Raw genomic sequence first — 24115 nt, 5'->3', positions numbered from 1 at the left:
ATCCTTCTCCTTAGTGAATACCGAAGAAAAGAAATTGTTCAAAATCTCCCCAATCTCTTTTGGCTCCGCAGATAGCTGTCCACTCTAATTCTCTAAGGGACCAATTTTATCCCTCACTATCCTTTTGCTATTAATATAACTGTAGAAACACTTTGGATTTATTTTCACCTAACTTGCCAAAACAACCTCATATCTTCTTTAGCTTTTCTAATTTCTTTCTTAAGATTCTTTAGACATTCTTTATATACCTCAAGCACCTCATTTACTCCATGCTGCCTATATTTATTGTAGATCTCTCTCTTTTTCAAAACCCAATTTCCAATATCCCTTGAAAACCATGGCTCCCTCAAAATTTTAACCTTTCCTTTCAACCTAACAGGAACATAAATATTCTGCACCCTCAAAATTTCATCTTTAAATGACCTCCATTTCTCTATTACATCCTTCCCATAAAACAAATTGTCCCAATCCACTCCTTCTAAATCCTTTCACATCTCCTCAAAGTTAGCCTTTCTCCAATCAAAAATCTTAACCCTTGGTGCAGTCCTATCCTTCTCCATAATTATATTGAAACTAATGGCATTGTGATCATTGGACCCGAAGTGCTCCCCAACACATACCTCCGTCACCTGACCTATCTCATTCCCTAACAGGAGATCCAACACTGCCCCTTCTTTAGTTGGTACCTCGATGTATTGCTGCAAAGAACTATCCTGCACACATTTTACAAACTCCACACCATCCAGCCCTTTTACAGAATGGGCTTCCCAGTCTATGTGTGGAAAATTAAAATCTCCCACAATCACAACGTTGTGCTTACTACCAATATCTGCAATCTCCTTACAAATTTGCTCCTCCAATTCTCGCTCCCCATTATGTGGTCTATAATACACCCCTATAAGTGTTACTACACCTTTCCTATTCCTCAAATCCACCCAAATAGGCTCCCTAGATGAGCCATCTAATCTATCCCGCCAAATCACCACTGTAATATTTTCTCTGAAAAGCAACGCAACACCTCCCCCTCTTGCCCCTCCGATTCTATCACACCTGAAGCAATGAAATCCAGGAATATTTATTACCTTTCTCTGTAGCTTTTGTTTTCACTTTCTTTATTTCTTCTGCCTCTAATTGTTTAAAGGACAATTAGTTTCATTGATAATCAGATCTTCATTAAGCATGAATATTAGCCAGATAGTAACCTCTTAAACGTATATTCAAAATATTCAAAATGAATATACAGTCCTGCAATTATTGTCACACACAGGAGTGTAATTCTGTTTTTTTTCCTTCTGATTTACATAGAAAAATGAGGCAACACTGCATTCTTCTCACCAACCTTCCCTTCACCATTTCATTTCTATTTAATTACCATTGATGATAAGGATAAAAAACCATAACAAGAAAAGTGTTCTTAATTGGCATGAATATACAAAATGAAGTCATTTTAATTCCAAATAAACACGCACAAAATGCAGTAGGAACTCAGCATGTCAGGCAGCATCTGTGGAGAGGAATAAACTGTCTACATTCCTGATCGAGAAAGGGTCTTGGCCTGAAACAACAGTTGTTTTCATTCTTCTCCATACATGCTGCCTGACCTGCTGAGTTCCTTCAGTATTTTGTATGTGTTGCTCTGGATTCTCAGCATCTGCAGCCATATGGAAGTAAACACAGATATATTAAGAGCAAATGGATCCCAAAGTACAAAATTGGTCCCCTGGAAGATCAAAATGGAAATCTTTTGATTGCGTTCAGCCAGACTGATGTGGGAGGTCTTAAATTTTATTTTTGCACCTGCATTTACTCAGGAAGAGGACAGAAGTGATGAAATGCAGCAACAAGATCATGAACCCTATACAGATTACGGAGGAGGAGGTGTTTGCTGTCTTGAGGCAAATTAGGGCGGAGAAATTCCCAGGGCCTGACAAAGTGTTCCCTTGGACCCTGTGGAAGGCAAGCACAGGGCCCTAAATGAGATATTTTTATCATCCTCAACTACAGGTGAGGTGTCAGTAGTTTGGAGGATAGCTACTGGTATTCCATTGTTTAAGAAAGGCTCTACGAATAAGACAGGAAATTATAGACCAGTGAGTCTGACATTAGTAGTGGAAAGGTTATTGGAAGGTATTCTAATGGTCCAGATATTGTATACAGTCGGCCCTCCTTATCCACGGGGGATTGGTTCCGGGACCCGCCCCCCCCATGGATACCAAAAAACGGGGATGCTCAAGTTCCTTATTTAACCTGTCTCAGTGCGGTGGACATTAGGACCCGGTGGAACCCCAGACCTTATTTAACCTGTCTCAGTGCGGTGGACATTAGGACCCAGCGGCGCAGCTCTGAATCCACAGTGTTTCTGTTCACGAAATTAATCACGATCACAATTGAAAATAAAGTGAAAGTAATAAAGCAATCAAAAAGAGGTGAAATGCCATCGGTCCTTGGAAAAGCGTTCGGCTACATCGATCAACATTCGGAATAATTTTAATGGAGCATGAGAAAGGCCCTGCCCCGATGAAAGCTACAATTATTACTAAGCAATGCAGTGGTTTAATTATTGAAGTACATACGTTTCTTAAGTGTTTTATATGCATAGAAAGGTAAAATATATACTATATAATAAGACAAACGAAAGACTAACTGACGCTAAATAATACTGGATGTACCTGTTCCGACTTCAAATCCGACTTAAAGACGGACTCAGGAATGGAACTAGTTCATAACCCGGGGACGGCCTGTACTTTTAAATCATCTCTAGATTGCTTATAATACCTAATACAATGTAAATACTATGTAAATAGTTGTTATACTGTATTGTTTTGGGAATACTGACAAGAAAAAATAGTCTGTACATGTTCAAACAACGAGTGCTGGAGAGAGAACTTCTGGGTTTTCCCGATCCGCGGTTGGTTGAATCCACGCATGCGGAATCTGTGGATAAGGAGGGCTGACTGTATAAGTATTTAAATAGACAGGGACTGATTAGGGATAGTCAACACGGCTTTGTGTGTGGTAGGTCCTGTCTAACCAATCTTATAGAGTTCTTAGAGGACGTTGCCAGGAAAGCTAATGAAGGCAAGGTAGTGGATGTTTTTATTGTGGACTTCAGCAAAGTCTTTGACAAGATTTCACATGGTTCGGTTACTTGGCATTTAAGATGAGATAGTAAATTGGATTAGACATTTGCTTTATGGAAAAAAAACAGAGAGCGGTTGTAGATGGCTGCCTCTCTGACTGGAGGCCTGTGACTAGTGGAGTGCCACAGGGGTCAGTGCTAGGTCAGCATCTACCGTATATCAATGATCTGGTAAACCAATAATGTCGTATATCGGTCAGCAAACTCGCAGATGACACTAAGATTGGGAATGCAGTAGACTGCGAGGAAGATGATCAAAGCTTGCAGTTGGACATGAACCAACTGGGAAAATGGGCTGAAAAATGGAAGATGGAGTTTAATGCAGGCAAGTGTGAGGTGTTGCACTTTGGGAGGACCAACCAGGGTAGGTCTTACATAGTGATTGGTAGGGCACTGAGGAGTGCAGTAGAACTGAGCAATCGGGGCCTACAGATCCATAATTCCTTGAAAGTAGGGTCACAGGTAGATAGTATCATAAAAAAAACAATTGGCACATTGGCCTTCATTTCAGCATTGTATTGATTTCAGGAGCTGTGATGTTGGGTTGAGATTAGGTTGAAATTGTGATGTTGGGTGAGGACTGATGAAGAGTCTTAGCCTGAAGCATTGACTGTTTACTCTTTTCCATAGATTCTGCTGAGTTCCTCCAGCATTTTGTCAGTGTTGCTTTGGATTTTCACCCATATTGAGATCAGAATGCAACTGACACTATAACAAGATGTTTGTGATGTTAATGGTCAACCCAGTGTAGCCTCCTTTCGCTTTTTAATGCAACATACAGGAAAGTCAGGAATATGAGTCAATAAGATTAATTTCATCTTATTGAATGCTTCCAAACATACCAAACACAAGTAAAATAAAGCATTGCTAGAATTTATGTGTCATTGAGTTTTGCTGAGGAGGGTAATGTTAAGAAGAAATAGACTATAGATTGCTCTTACAACTTGTAATATCCCAAAGTTAGAAGTGAACAATATGAAACATCAATAATTGCTTATTTACAATGTTACATTAAAATGATGTGCCTTGTATGGTGAAGAATAATGATTTTCCTGTAATTCATTCAGGGAACAAAAGATACCAACAATCTTAAAATAGTGTAAATTGAAAGTTCATGCCCAATTTGCAATGGATTTGCCAGCAGCTCTAATCATTTAACACAACAGCAAACAAGAATGAAATATTCACAAAAGTCACTCACTTGTTACTTTTGATTTTTCTGCTGTTAAGGAACAAAATTATGAAAATCTGAGTTAAAAATTTTGCAGCCTTTTTAAAATAGACTCTTCCTTACTATTGGTGTATCAATCTGTTATTGAATAGTGATCAGAAATGATCAACAGTTTTACCTTTCAGTCTTTTAAATGTTTATTTATTTTTTCAAAAGGTGTACAAAATTATAAAGGGTATTGATTGGATAAATACAAGCAGGCTTTTTCCACTCAGGCTGGGAGAAACTAGAACTAGAGGTCATGGGTTAAGAGTGAAAGGTGAAATATTGAAGGAGCTCCTTAAAGACATAAAGAAAGGTGTTGGGAAAGGACCAGTAACATTATGAAGGATCCTACCCACACTGTTCATAGATTGTCCCACTCCCATCAGGGAGGAGGCCATGTAGCACCCACAGCAGGTGCCGAGGTGCTAATACCAATAACAGTTCATGATAACCCAGCCAGCCCAGAGACATACTGTGGTTCTGGGGGAAAGAGAATAGCCATGAGAATAGATGTGCACATAAACAGTTTCTGTGTTACCTTTCTCTGCAGGTTTCCGTTTCACTTGCTTCACAGCTTCTGCCTCTAAACATTGGATTAGAATTAATATTAATGATGGTTGGATGGACATTAACCAGATGTTCTCAATGACATTAAACTACCGCTAATGCTGGAAATCTGAAAGCAGTGCGCGCGCACACACACACACGCGCACACACACACACACGCACACTCACACACACACACACACACACACACACACACACACACACACACACACACACACACACACACACACACACACACACACACACACACACACACAATGCTGGAGGATCTCAACAGGTCAGGCAGCATCTATGAAAAGGGGAGAAAAAAGCAGTTGCCGTTTCAGGCCAAAACCCTCCATCAGGACATAAAAATGATAAATGCTATCCAGCCTTTCAAATCCTGATGAAGGGTCTTGGCCCAAAACATCGACTGTTTCTTTGTCTCCATAGATGCTGCCAAACCTGCAGAGTTGCTCCAGCATTTTGTGTGTGTTGCTCTGGATTTGCAGCATCTGCAGGATCTCTTCTGTTCATGAAAATAGAAAGAACCAAGGTTAACCAGAAAGGACCAATGAAGAGAAAAATAGTTGATATTTCAAAATGGATTCGAAAGTTCGGATGGATGATCTTTGGCTTGAAAATTGTTTTCCTCTCCACAGGTATTGAAAATTATAACAATTTAGGTAATTATTAGATCTACATCTGAAGTCACATTAACATACAAATTAACTTACAGGTATATTCAGGTTATTTTATATATATAATTGAGGTCATAGGTTATATGTAATATATATAATATATAATTATTGCACAGAAATGAAAAATTGCCCCAACAATGGCTGTAATCCTCCCCTTTCACTGCTAAAGGGCAGTAAGATCCTCCAGTGGAGGTTAACTTTGGTGAGATTCCTTTGAATACAGAGAAAGAAGAGTCAGGTTTATTGTACCCAACACTAATGATTTCATCAAGCATCTTTCATAAGTTCCTGCAGATGGTACACCAAGGAAGGCTTGGCAGAGAAAAATGCAAGTCATTTTGAATGTTTCAAAGTTTAATCTGCTTTTAGTTTGCAAAAATGTGCACAGGGAGTTTAAGAAGCCACATGGTTTGATTGAGAAGGGCAAGGCAACGAATGCTAAGTGCCTTTGCAGTTAAACAAAATAACATTTACAGCAGGAGAAATGCTTGCAGGGAAGAACAGGGACTGACTGTGGGGAGAGTGGGCAAAACTGAAGCTATCAAAAAAGACTAGAAAAATAAGTGCAGAAAGCTTTCTTCAGGCAGGATTCCCTCATGAGCCTTGTGCATGGTCCACTAATGAGGTTACAACTGGAACCTGACATCCAATTGGATCACTTTGCTTGAGAAAGGAGATGAAAGGACATGACAAAGTGTTGAAGTGTTTGCTAGAATTATTTCAGTGACGAGAGGTTTCAGAAATAATTTAGACTTGGAGAAGCTGATGTTGATGTCCTCAAAGCAAGGAAGATTGACAGCTGATTTTATCGAGGTGTTTAACAGTTTTCTTTGGATAACGAGAAAGAATATGTTTCTGTCAGCAATTGGCTCAAAGATGAGGGGGCCCAGGAGGCATTGAGGAGAACATAGAATTGTGAACAAAAGCATAATATTGAATAGCTATAACTTAAATTCACTGCTTACAGTGGGAATGGAAACAATGAATCATAGCTTCCAAAAAGACATGAGATACATTTTAGAGAGGAAACCTTGCAAGGCTACTGGTGTGGGGGAATGGGACTGATGGATTGTCTTTCTGAGAGCAAGCAGACAATGGGCTGAACAGCTCCTGTGCACCAGGCTCTATGATTATAAGATGGCTGCCTCAAAGGAGAGGGAAAAACCAGTTGAGGTTGCAAAATTGTTTATCTCAAAGCTTTATACAGTATATGAATAGAATGAGAAGCACAGAGAAAATTATTGTCTACATAAAAGAGGCTGACATATTCTGATATGTGGATTTTTGACATTTCCTTATGAATTCTATCAAATAACATATTTCATGACAACATGAAATCACAATGTTGTAATAATTTGGCAGAATTAAGCAAATTACATTTAAATTAAGCTTATGGATTAAAACTGCTTCATTCGACTAGCACAATTCATGGGTGATGCCAAAAGAAAATGGGAGTACAGTAGATGTTTGAAGTCTGATTAAACGACTTCAACATGAAACATGATTCTCATTCACATTGCCTAAACTGGCTGAATGTGTCCAGCACATTCTGCTTATATTTCAAAAACAACCTGATTAAGAAGCTGAAGCATTTTATCTTTCTGAGATGCACAGACACTTGACAACATTACATATAAATATTGCAAAGTGCAAACTGAAAACGCAGAAACTCATTTCCAAAAATCAACTGACAGCAAAAGAAGCCTGTGCATCGGTCATATACAAATATTACATTTATGTCCTTTTCAAATTAATCTTAGAGCTAAATTAAACAAACATTTTTCTATCATTTATTTGGGGAAGCAAATCTAATTAGCTTTGTGACTTTATATATCAAATGACTGGCAAATTTGATATGCATCAAATTACACCAAAAAGTTATCAGAAAATTAAAACTACTGTAATGTCAAAAATAAGCTTTTGCAAGTTCCAATAGCTCTAATCAGTTAACTGTATTTGCCTTTGCAATAAAATGAGCCCGTTTAGCAATAACATAATTGTAAAGAAGAATGTCTTCTAAGAAGCTACTTACTTAAGCTTTTCTGTTGTTTAAAAAATCTGAGATTTTTTTTGCAATAAAGAGAAGAACTTGTCGAGATCCTACTCCTATAGTCAGTGTAGATACCTATTCCCAATCAACCGTACTACAGGAGGTGGATTGGGCAGGTATTGCAGGAAGCTCCAACCGTGATTTCCCAAACAAGACGAAATCTACAGATGCTGGAAATCTGAGCAGTACACAACAACACGGGAGGGAGTCAGCAGGCCATGCATCATCTATGAAAAAGAGTAAACAGTCGACATTTTGGGTCAGAAACGTTGACTGTATATTCTTTTCTATCAATGTTGCCCCCTGGCCTGCTGTGTTCCTTCAGCATTTTGAGTGTGAACCTTGATTTCATTTGGATTCCAAAAGAGATTGGCAGCTGCAGTATTGCGGACTGAGTAAAGAGGAATCAGTGATTTTTAAGTCAATGATTGTGATAGGGAAGTGAAGAGCCTTGCAGTACTAAACAGTTGTCCTCTGGTGGGTGAGCTGCATTAGAATTGCTGTGCTTCTACCAGCAGTCTGTAGCTTGTTTAATTGTGTGTGTTAGCACTGGCTGCCTCAAAAAAACTGATGTTGGGATGAGAAAGTTAGCTTGCTTGGGAAAAGGGCCAAATGTTTGTACTCATTTTGGGCCCTTTGCCAAAAGCCCATTTGGATTCCTGCCCATCATTTCGGAAGCTTAGTAAGCCATTAATTATCTTTCAAGATTAATGATGTAATTAAACATTTTTGAAATGATTATCATTGTTCTAAAATTCACTTTCCTTTTGTGGCCAACAAGAGCTGTACACCGCAATGCATTATAGTACGCTTGATGTGATAATCCCACCCCTTCCTCAAGACTAAGTGAAAGTTTTCCTGTGAGGTTAGAAACATACTTAATTATTTCATTGTTTTAATGTCCATGTTACCTTTTTTTGTAGGCTTTGGTTTCTCTTGCTTCACAGTAACAGTCTCTAAACAATTAGAAAACAATTAAATCAGATGCTTTAAGTATTCTGCTTTACACACAAATATTAAAAAGTATCAGTCTCACAATTTACACGCTCAATTTGTATTGTGTTTACGTTGGTATATACAGTAACAGTGCAGATGATAATTTTTGCCTTTTAGTATTATTAAAGCATCACCCATCTCATGCATCTTTTAAGATCTGATACTCCTGTAGAGATGTCACATTTGAAGCCTTATAATTACAAAGCAGAAGATGATAAAAGGAAGTACGTAGAAAGTGGTCCATGTAACTCAGTCCATCAAAGGAAATGCCCTCTCCACTACTGAGCAGCATCCATCATCAAGGACACCCACTATCCAGGCCATGGTCTCTTTTAGGCAGGAGGTACAAAAGCCTTAGGTCCTACGCCACTAGATTCAAGAACACTTATTAACCTACAACCATCAAACTCCTGAACTGGTGTGGATAACTTCACTCACTACAACTCCGAGCTAATCCTACAGTCCCACAAATTGATTGTGTGGGTAGTCAGAGGCTTTTGGCCAGGGCTGAATTGGCTAGCACGAGAGGGCACAGTTTTAAGGTGCTTGGAAGTAGGAACAGAGGAGATGTCGGTGGTAAGTTTTTTTATGCAGAGAGTGCTGTGTGTGTGGAATGGGCTGCCGACAGTGGTGGTGGAGGGAGAAATGATAGGGTCATTTAAGAGACTCCTGGATCGATACATGGAGCTTTGAAAAATAGAGGACTACGGGTATGCCTAGATAGTTCTAAGGTAGGGACATGTTCGGCACAGCTTTGTGGGCCGAAGGGCCTATAATATGCTGGAGGTTTTCTATGGTTCGATGTTTCTAACCTATAGACTCAATATCTTGGAATCTGCAACTCAGTCTACAACTCAGATTCTCGGTATTATTTATTTTTTTACTTAAGCAATTTGTCTTATTTTTGCACAATGATTGTTTTATCAATCTTTACCTATTATTTATCATTCTTTTCTTGTCAGAAATTCTATTGCATTTCTTTATTTTCTTGTAAATGTCTGCAAGAAAATGAATTCTAAGGTAATGTGTGGTGACATATACATACTTAGACAATAAATTGGCTTTGACTTTGACTTTTGACACCAATTCACTGTCTACTCAATATCTGACTGGTGACAGAAGTGGATCATACTGGATTGGGAAATGCATTAGAGCTAAAAGGCAGGCCACTCTGGTGTCAATGACATCAATTTTCATGCATGTTAAGGGGCAGCGAGAGTATGCTTGTGGAGCAAGAAATTTAATGATGCAGTAGATCCTAACAGTGTTCCAGACAAATAAAGAAAATACGTTGAAACTGTCAGGCGAAAGCCAAAAGTACAAAGAACAATTAAGAACGTGTCAAAATTCAAACAATGTCTGCAAACTGGGATTTAGGAAATTTCATGCTAATCAAGACCCTGGAATTCTTGATGTAGGATCTCTAACAAGGGATAGGTAACTCTTCATGTGGCAATCCCAAAGTAGAGATTTGCAGAGATAAAAGAGAAAGGGTACTTTTATAGAACGGAATTAAGGAAAGATGAAAAACTCCGTCCTCTTATTTCGCACTTGAACAGAAGACATCTGATGCAAGTCAAATCTGTCAGATTTTTCTTTGTGAGAAAGATCTGAGGAAGCTGAAGTGCACAACTTTTGCAGGATGTTCTGCTACCTGCCATTAGTGGAAGGTGTGGACAGTGCTCCAGAAACATAGCTCGAAGAGTCCACAACCAGTAGTCAGGCCAATGGATTTGCTTATGAGAGACATGAAATCCAGAAATGAAGTTTATCCAATTAACGTGATTTGGGTTGATGATGATGATCATGTTAACAAATTTCACGACACATGTCGGTGATAATAAACCTGATTCTCATTCTGATGATGGTGGCATCCATCTGGCTCAAAGATCAATGGAGAAGCGACACCTCATCGGACATAAGCCTGGCCGGGAGGTATGGAGATCCTGGGATGCCCAGTTGTCAAGAGCTTCCTCTCAGCCTCACCGTATAGTCCAAAGGAAAGTGAAGCAATGCATTTGGCACCAGCCTGGTTGCAGGAGCTGCCGGAAGGATGTTCAGTAAAGTCCAGCTGCCTTATTAGGGGCTCCACTCCAGATTTTCTGTCTGGGTTTCCTCCCGTGGCCTTCGCCTCTCCCAAGACTGTCCACAAGACAGGTGTGCTATTTACCCACAGCTGGGGATCTAGTTCACGAGCACCAGGGCGTGCCCGCACATCGGTGGGCCTGCGTGCTCCATGTGCAGGGGCCAGACCTCCGCCCTGTCCTCTGTAGTTCAGCCTGAGTCCAAACGGAGTCAGTTTCTGTGTGTTGCCAGCATGGAGGCACTACACAAGGCTTGCTGTTGGAGAGACTATGTACAGGCAGGGACAGACTTTCACATTCAGCTCTCCTTTCATGAGTCTGCGAGCCAGTGGTGGAAGCTGAAAGCAAGAGTGACAAGCACTACCCCCTACACTACCACACTAGAAGTGCCACCAACACCATTTGATACACATAATGGGGGTTAAATCCTATTTCGTATCAATAGCATATTGCCACGGTTTTAGCAGAAGTGAAAATGTGCCCCTCTTCTGACTGACACTTAACTCACCATTAAATATAATTAGGACCTGAACTGTTCTTTCTTTAGTTCTGGCTTTCTGCAAGGCGTTTTTTTTGGGTTTTCATTAATGTTTGATAAAAGCATTTACTTTTGATTGATAGAAAATTTCAATCAATAAGATGCAACAGTATTCATTCTTGAAAAATGTAACTGGATACAGCAAAGTCACAGACTGATTTGATATGGTCTGTGGACTGATTCTGTAAATTGTTCTGTTATTGACAATTCCTCATTTGAGATGGATAGTTTAGAGCAGGGGTTCCCAACCTGAGTTCCACAGGCCCCCTCAGTTAATGGTAAGGGTCCATGGCATAAAAAAGATTGGAAACCAGTACTTTAGAGGAACATACCATTATTTAGATAATTTATAAAGTTATAAAGGTTGACTCTGTTTTTTAATGACATAATGAATTTTGGCATGCATATTGGTTCAACGCCTCTGCACGTTTGACTAAAACACCAGCAATCTACCAAGAAATGTATGGTGATGGGACCAAAACACAGTGCCTCACACAGTGCCTCTCTTTTTTTTAACCTAGGGTATTAGTTGTTTAATTGAATATAAAACTTCTGTTAGGTATTTCAGCTGCTGGTACAAAATGCTTCAGGCTGAACAATTTGGATCAAATTTTTATTTTCTTTCAATAATTCACATTAATTTGTAGTTTCTCCCTACATTTTTCACCTTCAGTTTTAGTGTTCAAGTTTTAAACCAAAGAAAAATAAATTTAGTCAGTACTCCGCATGTGTGCTTTTAAAGCTATATATCACGTTTTGAAAAAAAATGTGAGTTCTCCCTGGTTGGCACTTAGTGTTGGGAAATATGTTTATCAGTGAAACAACATTTCCAAGTAGGCCTTCAAGAGTGTTTTAATTTTTAAACTAAAAATAATTAATTTTAATTAAATGAAAACCAGATATATTGGTTGTAATCTTGCTGAAGGTCCAAAACTTTGGTTCATAAATGTACCCAGCACAGGACATGTTTTTATGAATAAACTATTTGGCATTGAGCTAGAGATTTATCCACAGCAGCATTACCAAACATTAACTTACCGGTAAATGGAATTGAATTTTGCTGAAGAGTTAAGCACATATGCTACTACCTAGTATATTCAATATAGATGAACAAAGGTCAATTTCCAGCCTAAAGACTCATGTGAAAGCAAAATAACTGTAGAGTTGATGGAGTGACACTAATATTGTACAAACATGAAAGGTGGAATATCACTGCAGAGGATTTGATATCTGAACCAAATCCAATCATCAGCATCAGCAAGTTAAAAGAACTGCAGGCAACAATTTCATGCACACATTTGCCAGCACTGCTGTTGGCGACCTAGCACGTGTTGTTATTCTTGTGTGACGCGTCCTCCAATCATTATTACTCCAGTAATAATGTTCCAAACATTGAAGAACTGTATTTGATCCTTTATTAGCAACTAGCAAAATAAAAAAAGAAGCGATGAAACTTAAGCGTAACTAAGTGGTCAACAAAAGATGTGACATCCGTCGGTCCTCAACTCCAAACTGCCCAGAAGAAAGCACGGATACGGAACCTATTCCCTTCGCTTTCACCATACTGCCCCACTCATGTGACTAGCTACCATAATACACATAATGAAGGCGCAACCCAGAATACAATCCAGATAGAAAACAGACGTATGGCTCCTACAGAGTCAATGATCAGTTTTGGCATCAATCTATATTTTTGCCTTTGCTTGATAAAGATTGACTCCTTGCTCATTGATTAACTTCCATTTCATGATCACGAAGGTGACGGTAAATTCAACGCTGCATTATGGAGTAAAGTAAGAGAGAAAAATTTAACTGCTTGCTAAATATCTCTCAGGCAAACAATATAAAAGCTGTCGACTCTTCTTTAGTTGTCAGTAGCACATTACTTATATTCTCAGCTTTGGGATGTATCAGATACAATCAAAGTGCAGATTTAGTAAGCTAAACACTTAAGCTTGTGAGGAATTGGTGGATGCAGGTTTGATTTCAACATTGAAGAGAAATTTGGATAGGTACATGGATGAGAGGGATGTGGAGAGTTATGGTCCAGGTGCAGGACAGTGGGACTAGGTAGATTCAGCACCAAAGGAACTTTTTTTTGTTCTGTAGTATCCTATGACTCAATGTTGGGAAAGCATTCATGGAGACAATCTTTACAGATTTTAGTTAGATTTTGTTTAATTTTGTTTAATTATTTTTATTCATTGAGATACAACGTGAAATAGGCCCTCCAGCCCTTCAGGTCATGCTGCCCAGCAACCTCCTAGCCTAATCATGGGATTATTTTCAATAACCAATTAACCTACCAACTGGTAAGTCTTTGGACTGTGGGAGGAAACCAGAACACCTGGAGGAAACCCATGCAATCACAGGGAGTATGTACAATCTCCTTACAGGCAGCAGTGGGAATTGAACTCTGGTTATCTGCACTGTAAAGTGTTGTGCTAACTACTACCATAAGAAACCATAAGACCACAAGACATAAGATCAGAATTAGGCTATTTCATCATGGCTGACCCAATTTCCCTCTCTGCCCCTATCTCCTTGCATTTCCCCATATCCCTTCATGCCCTGAGCAATCAAGAATCTATCAACCTCTGCCTTAAATATACATTAAGTCTTGGCCTCCACAGATTCACAACTGTCTGGCTAAAGAAATTCCTCATCTCCATTCTAAAAGGACACCCCTCTATTCTGAGGCTGGGTCCTTGGTTCTTCCTGAGGAAACATCCTCTCTGCACCCACTCTATCAAGGCCTTTCACCATTCAATAGGTTTCAATGACTTCACCCTTCATTCTTCTGAATTCCAGCAAATACAGGCAGAGCCATCAAACACTCTTCATATGACAAGCCATTCAATCCTGCAATAATTTTCTTGAACCTCCTTTGAACCCTCTCCATTTTCAATACATCCTTTCTAAGATAAGGGGCCCAAAACTGCTCACAATACTCCAAAAGAGGCCTCACCAGTTCTTTATAAATTCTCAATATTACATTCTTGCTTTTATATTCTAGTCCTCTTGAAATGAATGCTATCATTGCTTTTGCCTTCCTCGTCACAGACTGAACCTGCAAATTAACCTTTAGGGAATTCTGTACAAGCATTCCCAAGTCCCTTTGCATCTTAGTTTTTTGCATTCTCTCTCCATTTAGAAAATAATCAACCCTTTCTTTTCGTCTGCAAAAGTACATGAACATTCACCTCCCGTCACTGTATTCCATCTGCCATTCCACTGCCCATTCTCCTAATCTGTCTAAGTCTTTCTGCTGCCTCTCTATAAGACCATAAGACATAGGAGAAGAATTAGGCCATTCATCTCATTGAGACTGCTCTGCCATTCCACCATGGCTGATCCTGCATCCCACTCAACCCCATACACCTGCCTTCTCGCCATATCCTTTGATGCCCTGACCAATTAGGAAACAATCAACTTCTGTCTTAATTATCCCCATGGACTTGGCCTTCACAGCAGTCTGTGGCAGCGCATTCCACAGATTCACTACTCTCTGGCTGATAAAATTTCTCCTTAACTCTGTTTCTAAAGGTCAGCTCTCAATCTTGGACAACCCCACTAGTGGAAATATCCTCTCCATATCCACCCTATCACGTCCTTTAAACATTTGTTAGGTTTCAATGAGATTCCCCCCTCACATTCTTCTAAGTTCCAGTGAGTATAGGCTCAAAGCTGCCAAGTGCTCTTCCTATGTTAACCCCTTCATTCCTGGAATAATTCTTGTGAACCTCCTCTGGACTCTCTCTAATGACAACACATCATTTTTGAGATATGGGGCCCAAAGTTGTTGACAATATACCAAGTGCAGCCTGACTAGTGTCTTATAAAGCCTCAGCATTATCTCCTTGCTTTTACATTCTATTCCCCTTAAAATAAATGTCAACATTGCATTTGCCTTCTTTACCACAGACGCAACCTGTAAATTAACCTTCTGGGAGTCTTGCACAAGATCCTCTGCATCCCTTATGTTTGAACATCCCCATTTAGATAATAGTCTGTTCCTTTTACCAAAATGCATTATCGTACATTTCCCAACACTGTATTCCATCCAAACAACCAGCCCCTTCACTTATCTTCATATTATCTGCAAGCTTTGCAACAAAGCCATCAATTCCATCATCCAAATCATTGTCATATAATGTAAGGAGAATCGGTCCAACCACAGATCCCTGTGGAACACCAGTAGTCACCATCAGCCAACCAGAAAGGCTCCCTTTATTTCCACCCTTTGCCTCCTGCCAATCAGCCACTGCTTTATCCTTGCTAGAATCTTTCCTTTACTTCCATGGGCTCATAGTTTGTTAAGCAGCCTCATGTGTGGAAACTTGTCTGAAGTCTTTTTGAAAATTCAACTATACTACGCTACTGTGCTGCCCCAGTTTGCTTAATACATTAATCATATTTTGCCATCATTATCATTCTTTCAAAATAGTCAAGATTATTTACTTGATGGATTTGTATGGATAAATATTGGTTTAACTGGACAAATCTCTATTCCTATGAATATCAGTAGCATATTCATTTATCCTCAGAGACCTACAGGCAGGTCTGTACTTTTAGCAAAGGAAAAGAAGAGCGATGGGATGTCAGAATTGCAGATTAATATTAATACAGTTTAAACTTTGTTACCTTTCCCTGCAGGCTTTGGTTTCACTTTCTTCATAGTTTCAACCTCTAAGCATTTGGTGAACAAATGAATTAAGATCAATATTGTTCATACTTCAATCTTACATAAATATTAAATAAACATGAACAAATGTACATCAAACATTAGTAAAATCACAGGAGAATTTTTGTGCCTTAACATGCTATTTCAGCAGAAATTAAAAGAAAGATTACTTTTATTTGTCACATGTACATTGAAATATACGGTGAAATATGTTGTTTGTATCAAATCAGATCAGTGAGGATTGTGCTGGGGATCCCATAAAGTGTCCAGCACCAGCAAAGCTGGCCCACAACTCACTAACCCTAACTGTACACCTTTGGAACGTGGGAGGAAACCAAAGCACCCGGAGGAATCCTAGACAGTCTCTGGCAGAACATGCAATCTCCTTATAGACAGAGGCGGCAATCGAGTCCTGATCTTACAGCTGGTGCTGTAAAGTGTTGGACTATGTCCTATGCTACTGCACTACTGTGCTCCTCGCTATGGTACCATGCTGCCTCCTACATTATTGAATGTAATGCCCCAAAATAAATTGGATCCACCCATTTCTTGCTACAGTTATGGGGTGGACACCATTCCTATCATGTCAGGTGTCCAGTGAATACATTAACTTTAACACATTTAACCGTGCATATGTTAAAGGGTCAGGTGACATAAGCACCTCGCCACGGGTTACGTCTGCGAGTTCCTTGATTTTCCTCTCAAATCACAGTGTCTGGTGCATGTCAGTATAAAGAAGGCAGCAATGTTAGATATCGTGGAGCACATAACATGGAGCAGATGTGCAAAGGTGGCAGTGTGTTGAGGAAATATGCAAATCGCTGGCCGCCATGATGGAGCGCACTTCTAGTTGGCCATGGCAGATTTGAAATATGGAAGAAAATATCGAAATCGAATCAGTCAAGGACAGTAGGATGGAGACACCCATTTTGTGTCTCCACCCCACCCTCCACATTTTGTGGATTCTGAACTGATACTTGCTCTGGGATAATCTAATCAGAACAATTGAACGTGGACACAAGGAGCTTCTGGTAAACCTGAGACTGTTCTCAGACAAGTAGCTATTTACTACGTTAAGTGCCAGACTTGCCGGAGGAGCAATCTGCAATCTCATTAGACTGAGCGTCTGAGTCGCTTAGGTTATTACCAGTCAGAATTGAAAGGAACAAAGAATCAAGGTTGGGGGGGGGGGGGGGGCTAGAAACCATAGAACAATATGGGTTGTAGTCCAGAACCAAAGCCAACAAAAAGGTGTTAAGGGTCAACCAGGTGATGTTTATCCAATGACACTGAAATGCTACATTTCCATTGATAGAGAATAAATATAAAAGTGGACACTTCAATTGCACTATCAGCGGTAACACATTGCAAGGAAAAACACCCATGCTAGGGGCAGAGAGAAGAACGGATCGATTATCTGGCCATCGGAGATCACCTATTTTACTGTTATAAATTGGGAAAGTGGTCTGAGTGTGTACTGGTGCAGAGGGAACAGTAGAATTCTTGTTCTCTGTTATTTGCCTGGGGTCAACATAGTGGCCTTGTTATTTGTGCAGAGACAATAAAGTGTGAGCTTCAATTAATTAAAAGCTGTGTAGTGAGTTTCCTATCCTAGTTCCTTTGATAAACGGCCAACTTTTGACTTCTGTATCAGATTTTATTGTGTACTTCAGGTAGTACCCTCTTTCCACTTTTGGAAACTGTTGGTTCTTCATTCTTATATAAATTATCAATCAAAACATTGACTAATAATGTTGAAATTACACATTATGACTAGTCATATCATCTTTGCTTTTTACTGTTACGTTTTGTAACTCCAGAAACTAATTGAAAGTAAAACACAGGAGCCAGGGATACGGGTCGACTTAGCTTTGCTTTAGTGAGGCACTCACACATGACATGGTGGTGTAATGATGCACACCATTTATGTACTTTGTACATATAATCCATAATGAATTAAACTATATATTTACAATATTACTCAAATATTATTAAAATATTAAATATACTACAGTTACCTTTTCTTTTTGTTGTTTGAGCTGATTTTGCTTTTTGTAGCTTTTCTGGCTCTGTAGGTAAGAATAAATATTGGCAATTGTGTAACAAATATATATTAGTCATCTGCACCCTCAAGCAAAACCATTTTTAATTAAGATCCATTACAACAGAAAAACTAGTTCATTCATAATATCAGCAACAATATTTGATTAATTTTGGGCCTTTGCTACAAGGCACATCTAAGTACTTAAACATTGGTGTGTAGCGGTTAGCACAACATTTTACAATACAGGTGACTCGGATTCAGTTCCCACCTCACTCTGTAAGGAGGTTATACATTTTCCTTGTGACTGCATGGGTTTCTTCCAGATGCTCTTGTTGCCTCTACAGTCCAGATGTACCAGTTGGTAGGTTAATTGGTTATTGTGAACTGTCCTATGATTAGGCTAGGAATAAATCTGAAATTCTGAAATTCTACAACGCTTGCATCAAACTAAAAGCATCATGACAATGGAAGTTGTTATAATTTCACCAGGGAAATTTTGGGTGCATAAAGGAGCAAGTCAAAGGAAATTTATTAACCAAGTACATATATGTATGTTTAAGAGACTCTTAGGTAGGTAGATGGAGCTTAGAAAAACAAAAGGATTTTCGCTAGGGAAATTCTAGGCAGCTGCTAGAGTAGGTTACATGGTCCGCACAACATTGGGAGTCGAAGGGCCTGGCGTGTGCTGTATGTTTCGATTTCTATGTTATGCCACCATATAAACTTTGAAAGTCATTTTCTTGAAGGTATTTACAGGAAAATAAAGAAATATAGTAGATTTTATGAAAAACTATAAACAAGGATTGACAAACAACCAATGTCCAAAGGAAGATCTACAGTGCAAATAAAAATAATGAGTTAATACTGAAAAAGAGAGTTGTAGGTGAGTGAAGTTATTCATGCTGGTTCAAGAGCCTGATTTTGCTTACAACACTCAGCACACATTTTGAGGTCAGCCTCCTATCTCAGTTAGATTAAATGTTCCATCATTTCAGTCATGATTTGCCTTAGCTCTCTACTCTTGGCCCAGCAGTATGCTTTCTATTTTCTTCATTTGGATGAGTTCTTTTATTTTATATCACCACCTGCTAATATCTCCTCACTTTACAGCAGCCAACTTACCTTGTTATTAAATACAGCACCACTGTTAAATGTTCTTTTCTTTTTACAATATTTTTCTTTTTACAATATTTTTATTCAGAAGAAAAAAAACAAGATTTACAGAGATACACATAGATACATCTCAACATAACTTGTGTACATTCATATATTGTAATAAAATTGATCAAAATGTTATAGCATAACACATAAAGGTATACCACTCTGTAATCAAAAATTTAAAGATAAGTCATACATCATAAAAGAATTTTTTATATAAAAAAAGTCAACCCCCTACCAACTACCAAAGAAAAAAGCTGATGGATGACAATGGATAATTAGAAAAAAAAAGACATATTCACTTAAGAAGAGAAGATAAAAATATACATAAAAGTCTGTGCACTGTTAAACTTTATAAATTGGAAAAGTAATTTTGGAAAGGTCTCCAGATATCATAAAAAGATTGTTTCGAATTTAAGACTGAGCAGCGGATCTTTTCTAAATTTAAATAAGACATAATATCACGTAGCCATTGAAGATGTGTAGGAGGGGTAGACTCCTTCCACTTAAGCAAGATTGCTCTTCTTGCTAAAAGAGAGGTAAAAACTAAAACTTCATTTGACCAATTATCAAATAAATTTACTCTCCCAAAAACACATTTTTACAGATACCTTCAAAATAGAGATTTTCTATGTTTCCAATTAACTACTTTTCCTATAGGTCCTGATAAAAATTTACTGGACTATCTTTTAAATTTAAAATCTTTTGTTAATGGTTCTATTACCAGTATCTATAACTTGTTGATTGATTCTAGACAAGACTTTTTAGATAAAATAAAAAAAGCTTGGGAGGATGTCCTAAATTGTCAGATTTCTGATGATAGATGGAATAAAATCCTTAAACGGGTTAATAAATCATCTTTCTGTGCTCGTCATTCTCTTCTACAATTTAAAGTGGTTCATAGAGCTTACATTTCTAAACAGAAGCTGTCCAGTTTTTACCCGAATGTTTCTCAACTTTGTAATAAATGCAACTCTGCAGATGCCTCTTTAATTCATATGTTTTGGTTTTGCCCGAAAATTGAAAAGTTTTGGTGGGAAGTATTTCATACCTTCTCACAACTTTTTAGGGTCCAATTTGACCCAAATCCCCTTACTGCCTTGTTTGGTATTATTGCAAATGAAGATATAACTTTAAATACTCCTAACCACTATTAAATGTTGAACTGTTACTCAAAGTTCAAAAGTTGATTCAGCAATTTTACTTCTTGTACCATTGCAACCAATAGCATTAGCACTGACATTTCTCCATGGATTTTTATCATCTAATTATCATCAGAAAAGTGTATATTGGACATACAAAAATATTCCTCAGCAAACCTTTGATGTTTAGTCCTCAGGAAAATCTCTCAATATTTCCCAGTGCTCGTTTCCTCCACATGGTAAATTACATTTGGGATATTACATCTCCGGGGCAACAAATGAAGCATTTATTGAATTAATGGTTATGTTTTGGTAATGTTGGAAACCACCGCCTTTTTAAATAAAACCTGATATAAGATTTGTACCTTTTAACAAACTCATGTAATTTTCATACTCAGTGGCAGAAAGCCGTACAGCAACTAAACTAATGGTTTAACTAATGGTTTATCTGTTTCATTTTTCATTGGCACATTACTCTCATGATGCAATTGTTTTAATTATATATCATATTAATTAATTCATCACTATCTAAGATATATAAAAGCTTGATCAGACCCCACTTAGTGTTCAGTTCTGGCACTACAGGAAGGATGTGCAGAGGAAATTTACAATGATGTTGCCTGGATTGGAGGGTGTACCTATTGGAGAATAGGTTGAGTGTACTTGGCCTTTTCTTCTTGGAGCGACAGAGGATGAGAGGTGACCTGATAGAGGAGTATAAGATGATGAGAGGCATTGATCGTGTGGATAGCCAGATGCTTTTTTCCAGGGCTGTAATGGCTAACACAAGGCAGCAAAGTTTTAAGGTGCTAGGAAATAGGTACCGAAGGGATATCAGGGGTAACTTAGATGATGAACCAGCTGGCTTTGTTGCCAAGTTTGCAGATGATACAAAGATTGCTGGAGGGACAGTTAGTGTTTAGGAAACAGATTGAATGCAGAAGGACTTAGACAGACTAGGAGAATGGGCAAGTAAATGGTAAATGAAATACAATGTTGGAAAATGTATGGTCATGCACTTTGGTAGTAGAAATAAATGTGCAGACTATTTTCTAAGTGGGGAGAAAATACAGGAATCTGAGATGCAGAGGGACTTGGGAGTCCTTGTGCAGAACACTGTGAAGGTTAAATTACAGGTTGCGTTGGTGGTGAGGAAGGCAAATGCCATGTTAGCATTCATTTCAAAAGGTCTAGAATACAAGAGCAGGGATGTGATGCTGAGGCTTTATAAGGCACTGGTGAGGCCTCACCTTGAGTATTGTGAACAGTTTTGGGCCTCTCATCTTAGAAAAGATGTGCTGGCATTGGAGAGGGTCCAGAGGAGGTTCACAAAGATGATTCCAGGAATGAAAGGTTTATCATACAAGGAACGTTCGATGGTTCCGGGTCTGTAATCACTGGAATTCAGAAGTATGAGGGCGGGATCTCATTGACACCTTTCAAGTATTGAAAGGCCTAGACAGAGTAGATGTGGAAAGGATGTTTCCCATGGTGGGAGAGTCTGGGACAAGAGGGCGCAGCCTCAGGATAGAGGGGCACCCGTTCAATACAGAGATGCGGGAAAATTTCTTTAGCCAAAGGGTGGTGAATTTGGAATTTGTTGCCACATGCAGCTGTGTAGGCCAGGTTGTTGGGTGTATTCAAGGCAGAAATTGACAGGTTCTTGATTGAACCTGGCATCAAGGGTTATGGAGAGAAGGCTGGGAACTGGGGTTGAGGAAGAGATGGAAAAAAAGGATCAGTCATGATTGAATGGCGGAGCAGATTCAATGGGCCAGATGGCCTAATTCTTCTGCTATGTCTTATGGTAAGTTTTTCATACAGAGAGTGCTGGGTGCATGGACTGCACTGCTGGCAACAGTGGTAGAAATGGATACAATAGGGTCTTTTAAGAGCCTTTTAGATAGGTACATGGAGCTGAGAAAAATACAGGGCTATGCGCTGGGGAAATTCTAGGCAATTTCTAGAGTAGGTTACATGTTCAGCACAACATTGTGGGCCGAAGGGCCTGTAATGTGCTGTGTATTTCTATGTTGGAATGTCTGATCTATAAAACTGACAGATTTTTCAGAAGTGCCATCTTTATTCATTTGCCTTATATCCCTTAGCATTAATTCGCCTCTTGGCATCATTTCTCAGCTTTTTGCTTAGTTGGCTAAGTATTTGTGTGCTTGCTTGTACTCTAAAATAAACTGAAATCCTAGAATTAAGACTCCTCACCATTCTTGACTCCTGGAAGAACTTTAAGGAGCAGAAATTAAACAGAGATCCATCAGTAAGAACTGAGTTTGATAACATTGCCTAAATCAGGGTTTGAATTAAGGATGATGATACTTTGAATAAAGGTATCACAGTAATAAGTGGTTGTGAAATACAGGTCAACTAGTTTCTAAGGTCAAGCACTAGAAAGGCATTCTGTAATGATCAATAAACCAGTTGTTTGGAATCAAATGTCCTTGCCTGATGTCTCAGGGCTGGATGTGTCTACACCTGTGCTACTCCCCAACACCACCCCCCCCGCCCCACCCCCCTGTTCCTCACACTCCTTCTCCGCCATCTTTCCCACAGCCCTCCTGCAGCATTCCACCCTTACCATTCCCAATATCCTTTGCTCTCGCCAGATTCACAAACTCACTCTCCACTCCACGTTGACAAACACACTACTGTGCGAAAGTCTTGCAACCCTAGCTACACATAGGAGCCTAAAACATTTGCTCAGTACAGTACACAAGGTTAATGCAAAAACAGCAGCTGTAAGAAAAACAATCTATCATGATCTTACTGAATGGCAGGGTAGACAAATGGGTCGAATTGCTTCGTCCTGTTTTTAATCCTTATCTGATTGTTTATACTCTGGCGACAACTAAAATTATTAAAAAGAAACTTAAAGTACCTTGAGCAAATATTGGCTTGTACAAATGGAAGTTTTCATACCAGTGGTATTTTGTTAAAGGTTGGGCAGATGAAACAGAAAATATAATGCTTAGAAATGTATCTGTTTCATTCAGAGATCTGAATGGGTTAGTGTTCTGGTCACACCAGCTCAAGGTCCAGGCCAATCCAATAGGATGGAAACATTGCCCCTCGTTCAGCTGTACTGACCCTTCAGCCAGTAAACATAAAGATCCTCAATATCATTCTAAATGAATTATACCTACAGGCTGTTCCCAGTTACAAACACCCAGCTTGCAGGCACACATTTGTATGAACAAGCTCCCATAATATTATTAAATTCAAAACTCCATATATTTGTTCTGTGAAATGAGGAACTAGTTTCTCCTCTCGTTCCACTTTTAGTAATCGAGTAAATATCAGTCTTATGTGTTCTTCTGCCTGCAGATTACAATGTGGCTCCTATCTCACATGACTTTGTGTGTTTTCTAACATGGAGAAAATCAGTTTAAGGATATCTGTAAAGTGGAATACATTTGTTACCAAGAGACAGCCTGCACTCTATGAAACTGACTTTGACTCAGTACTGCTTGATGCTAATTTGCAACTTCATACAAAACTTTCTTTTTTAATGGCAAAATGCCAATAATAGGTGTTCTGATCAAATTCCTGATATTTGTCCTTTGCTCTTATTATGAAAATCACCGTGCTGAAGGTACTCAAGATAAAATATTTCTCCAAGAATGAATGATGGTAAAACTACCCTTTTAAAATTAATGTGTTCTATTACACTAGTCCTGACAATTTTCACCTGGGTGTCCACAAAAGTATTGAATGAGCCTTCTTTATCTTTGACTAATCTTACCTAAGATAGGTTCAATGGTCTCATTTTCCACTTTTACACCATTTTGCTCTGATTGACAAT

At 38.8% G+C, this 24115-nt stretch overlaps 1 protein-coding gene across 1 annotated transcript in view; it reads right to left on the bottom strand.

Moving 5' to 3' along the window:
• Positions 1 to 24115, bottom strand: part of trdn (triadin) — a 507565-nt gene that overhangs the window by 83756 nt on the left and 399694 nt on the right. The window contains exons 39-44 of the mRNA XM_073055375.1: positions 17973 to 18023; positions 15915 to 15959; positions 8564 to 8608; positions 4894 to 4938; positions 4341 to 4361; positions 1083 to 1127 (exon numbers count right to left, since the gene is read on the bottom strand). Coding sequence (XP_072911476.1) covers positions 1083 to 1127; positions 4341 to 4361; positions 4894 to 4938; positions 8564 to 8608; positions 15915 to 15959; positions 17973 to 18023 — 252 coding nt within the window. The remainder of the gene's footprint in view (positions 1 to 1082; positions 1128 to 4340; positions 4362 to 4893; positions 4939 to 8563; positions 8609 to 15914; positions 15960 to 17972; positions 18024 to 24115) is intronic.

Source organism: Hemitrygon akajei, chromosome 9 (genome assembly GCF_048418815.1).
Source record: "Hemitrygon akajei chromosome 9, sHemAka1.3, whole genome shotgun sequence".
Classification (NCBI taxonomy): Eukaryota; Metazoa; Chordata; class Chondrichthyes; order Myliobatiformes; family Dasyatidae; genus Hemitrygon; species Hemitrygon akajei.
This window is presented reverse-complemented; position numbering and strand designations above follow the sequence as displayed.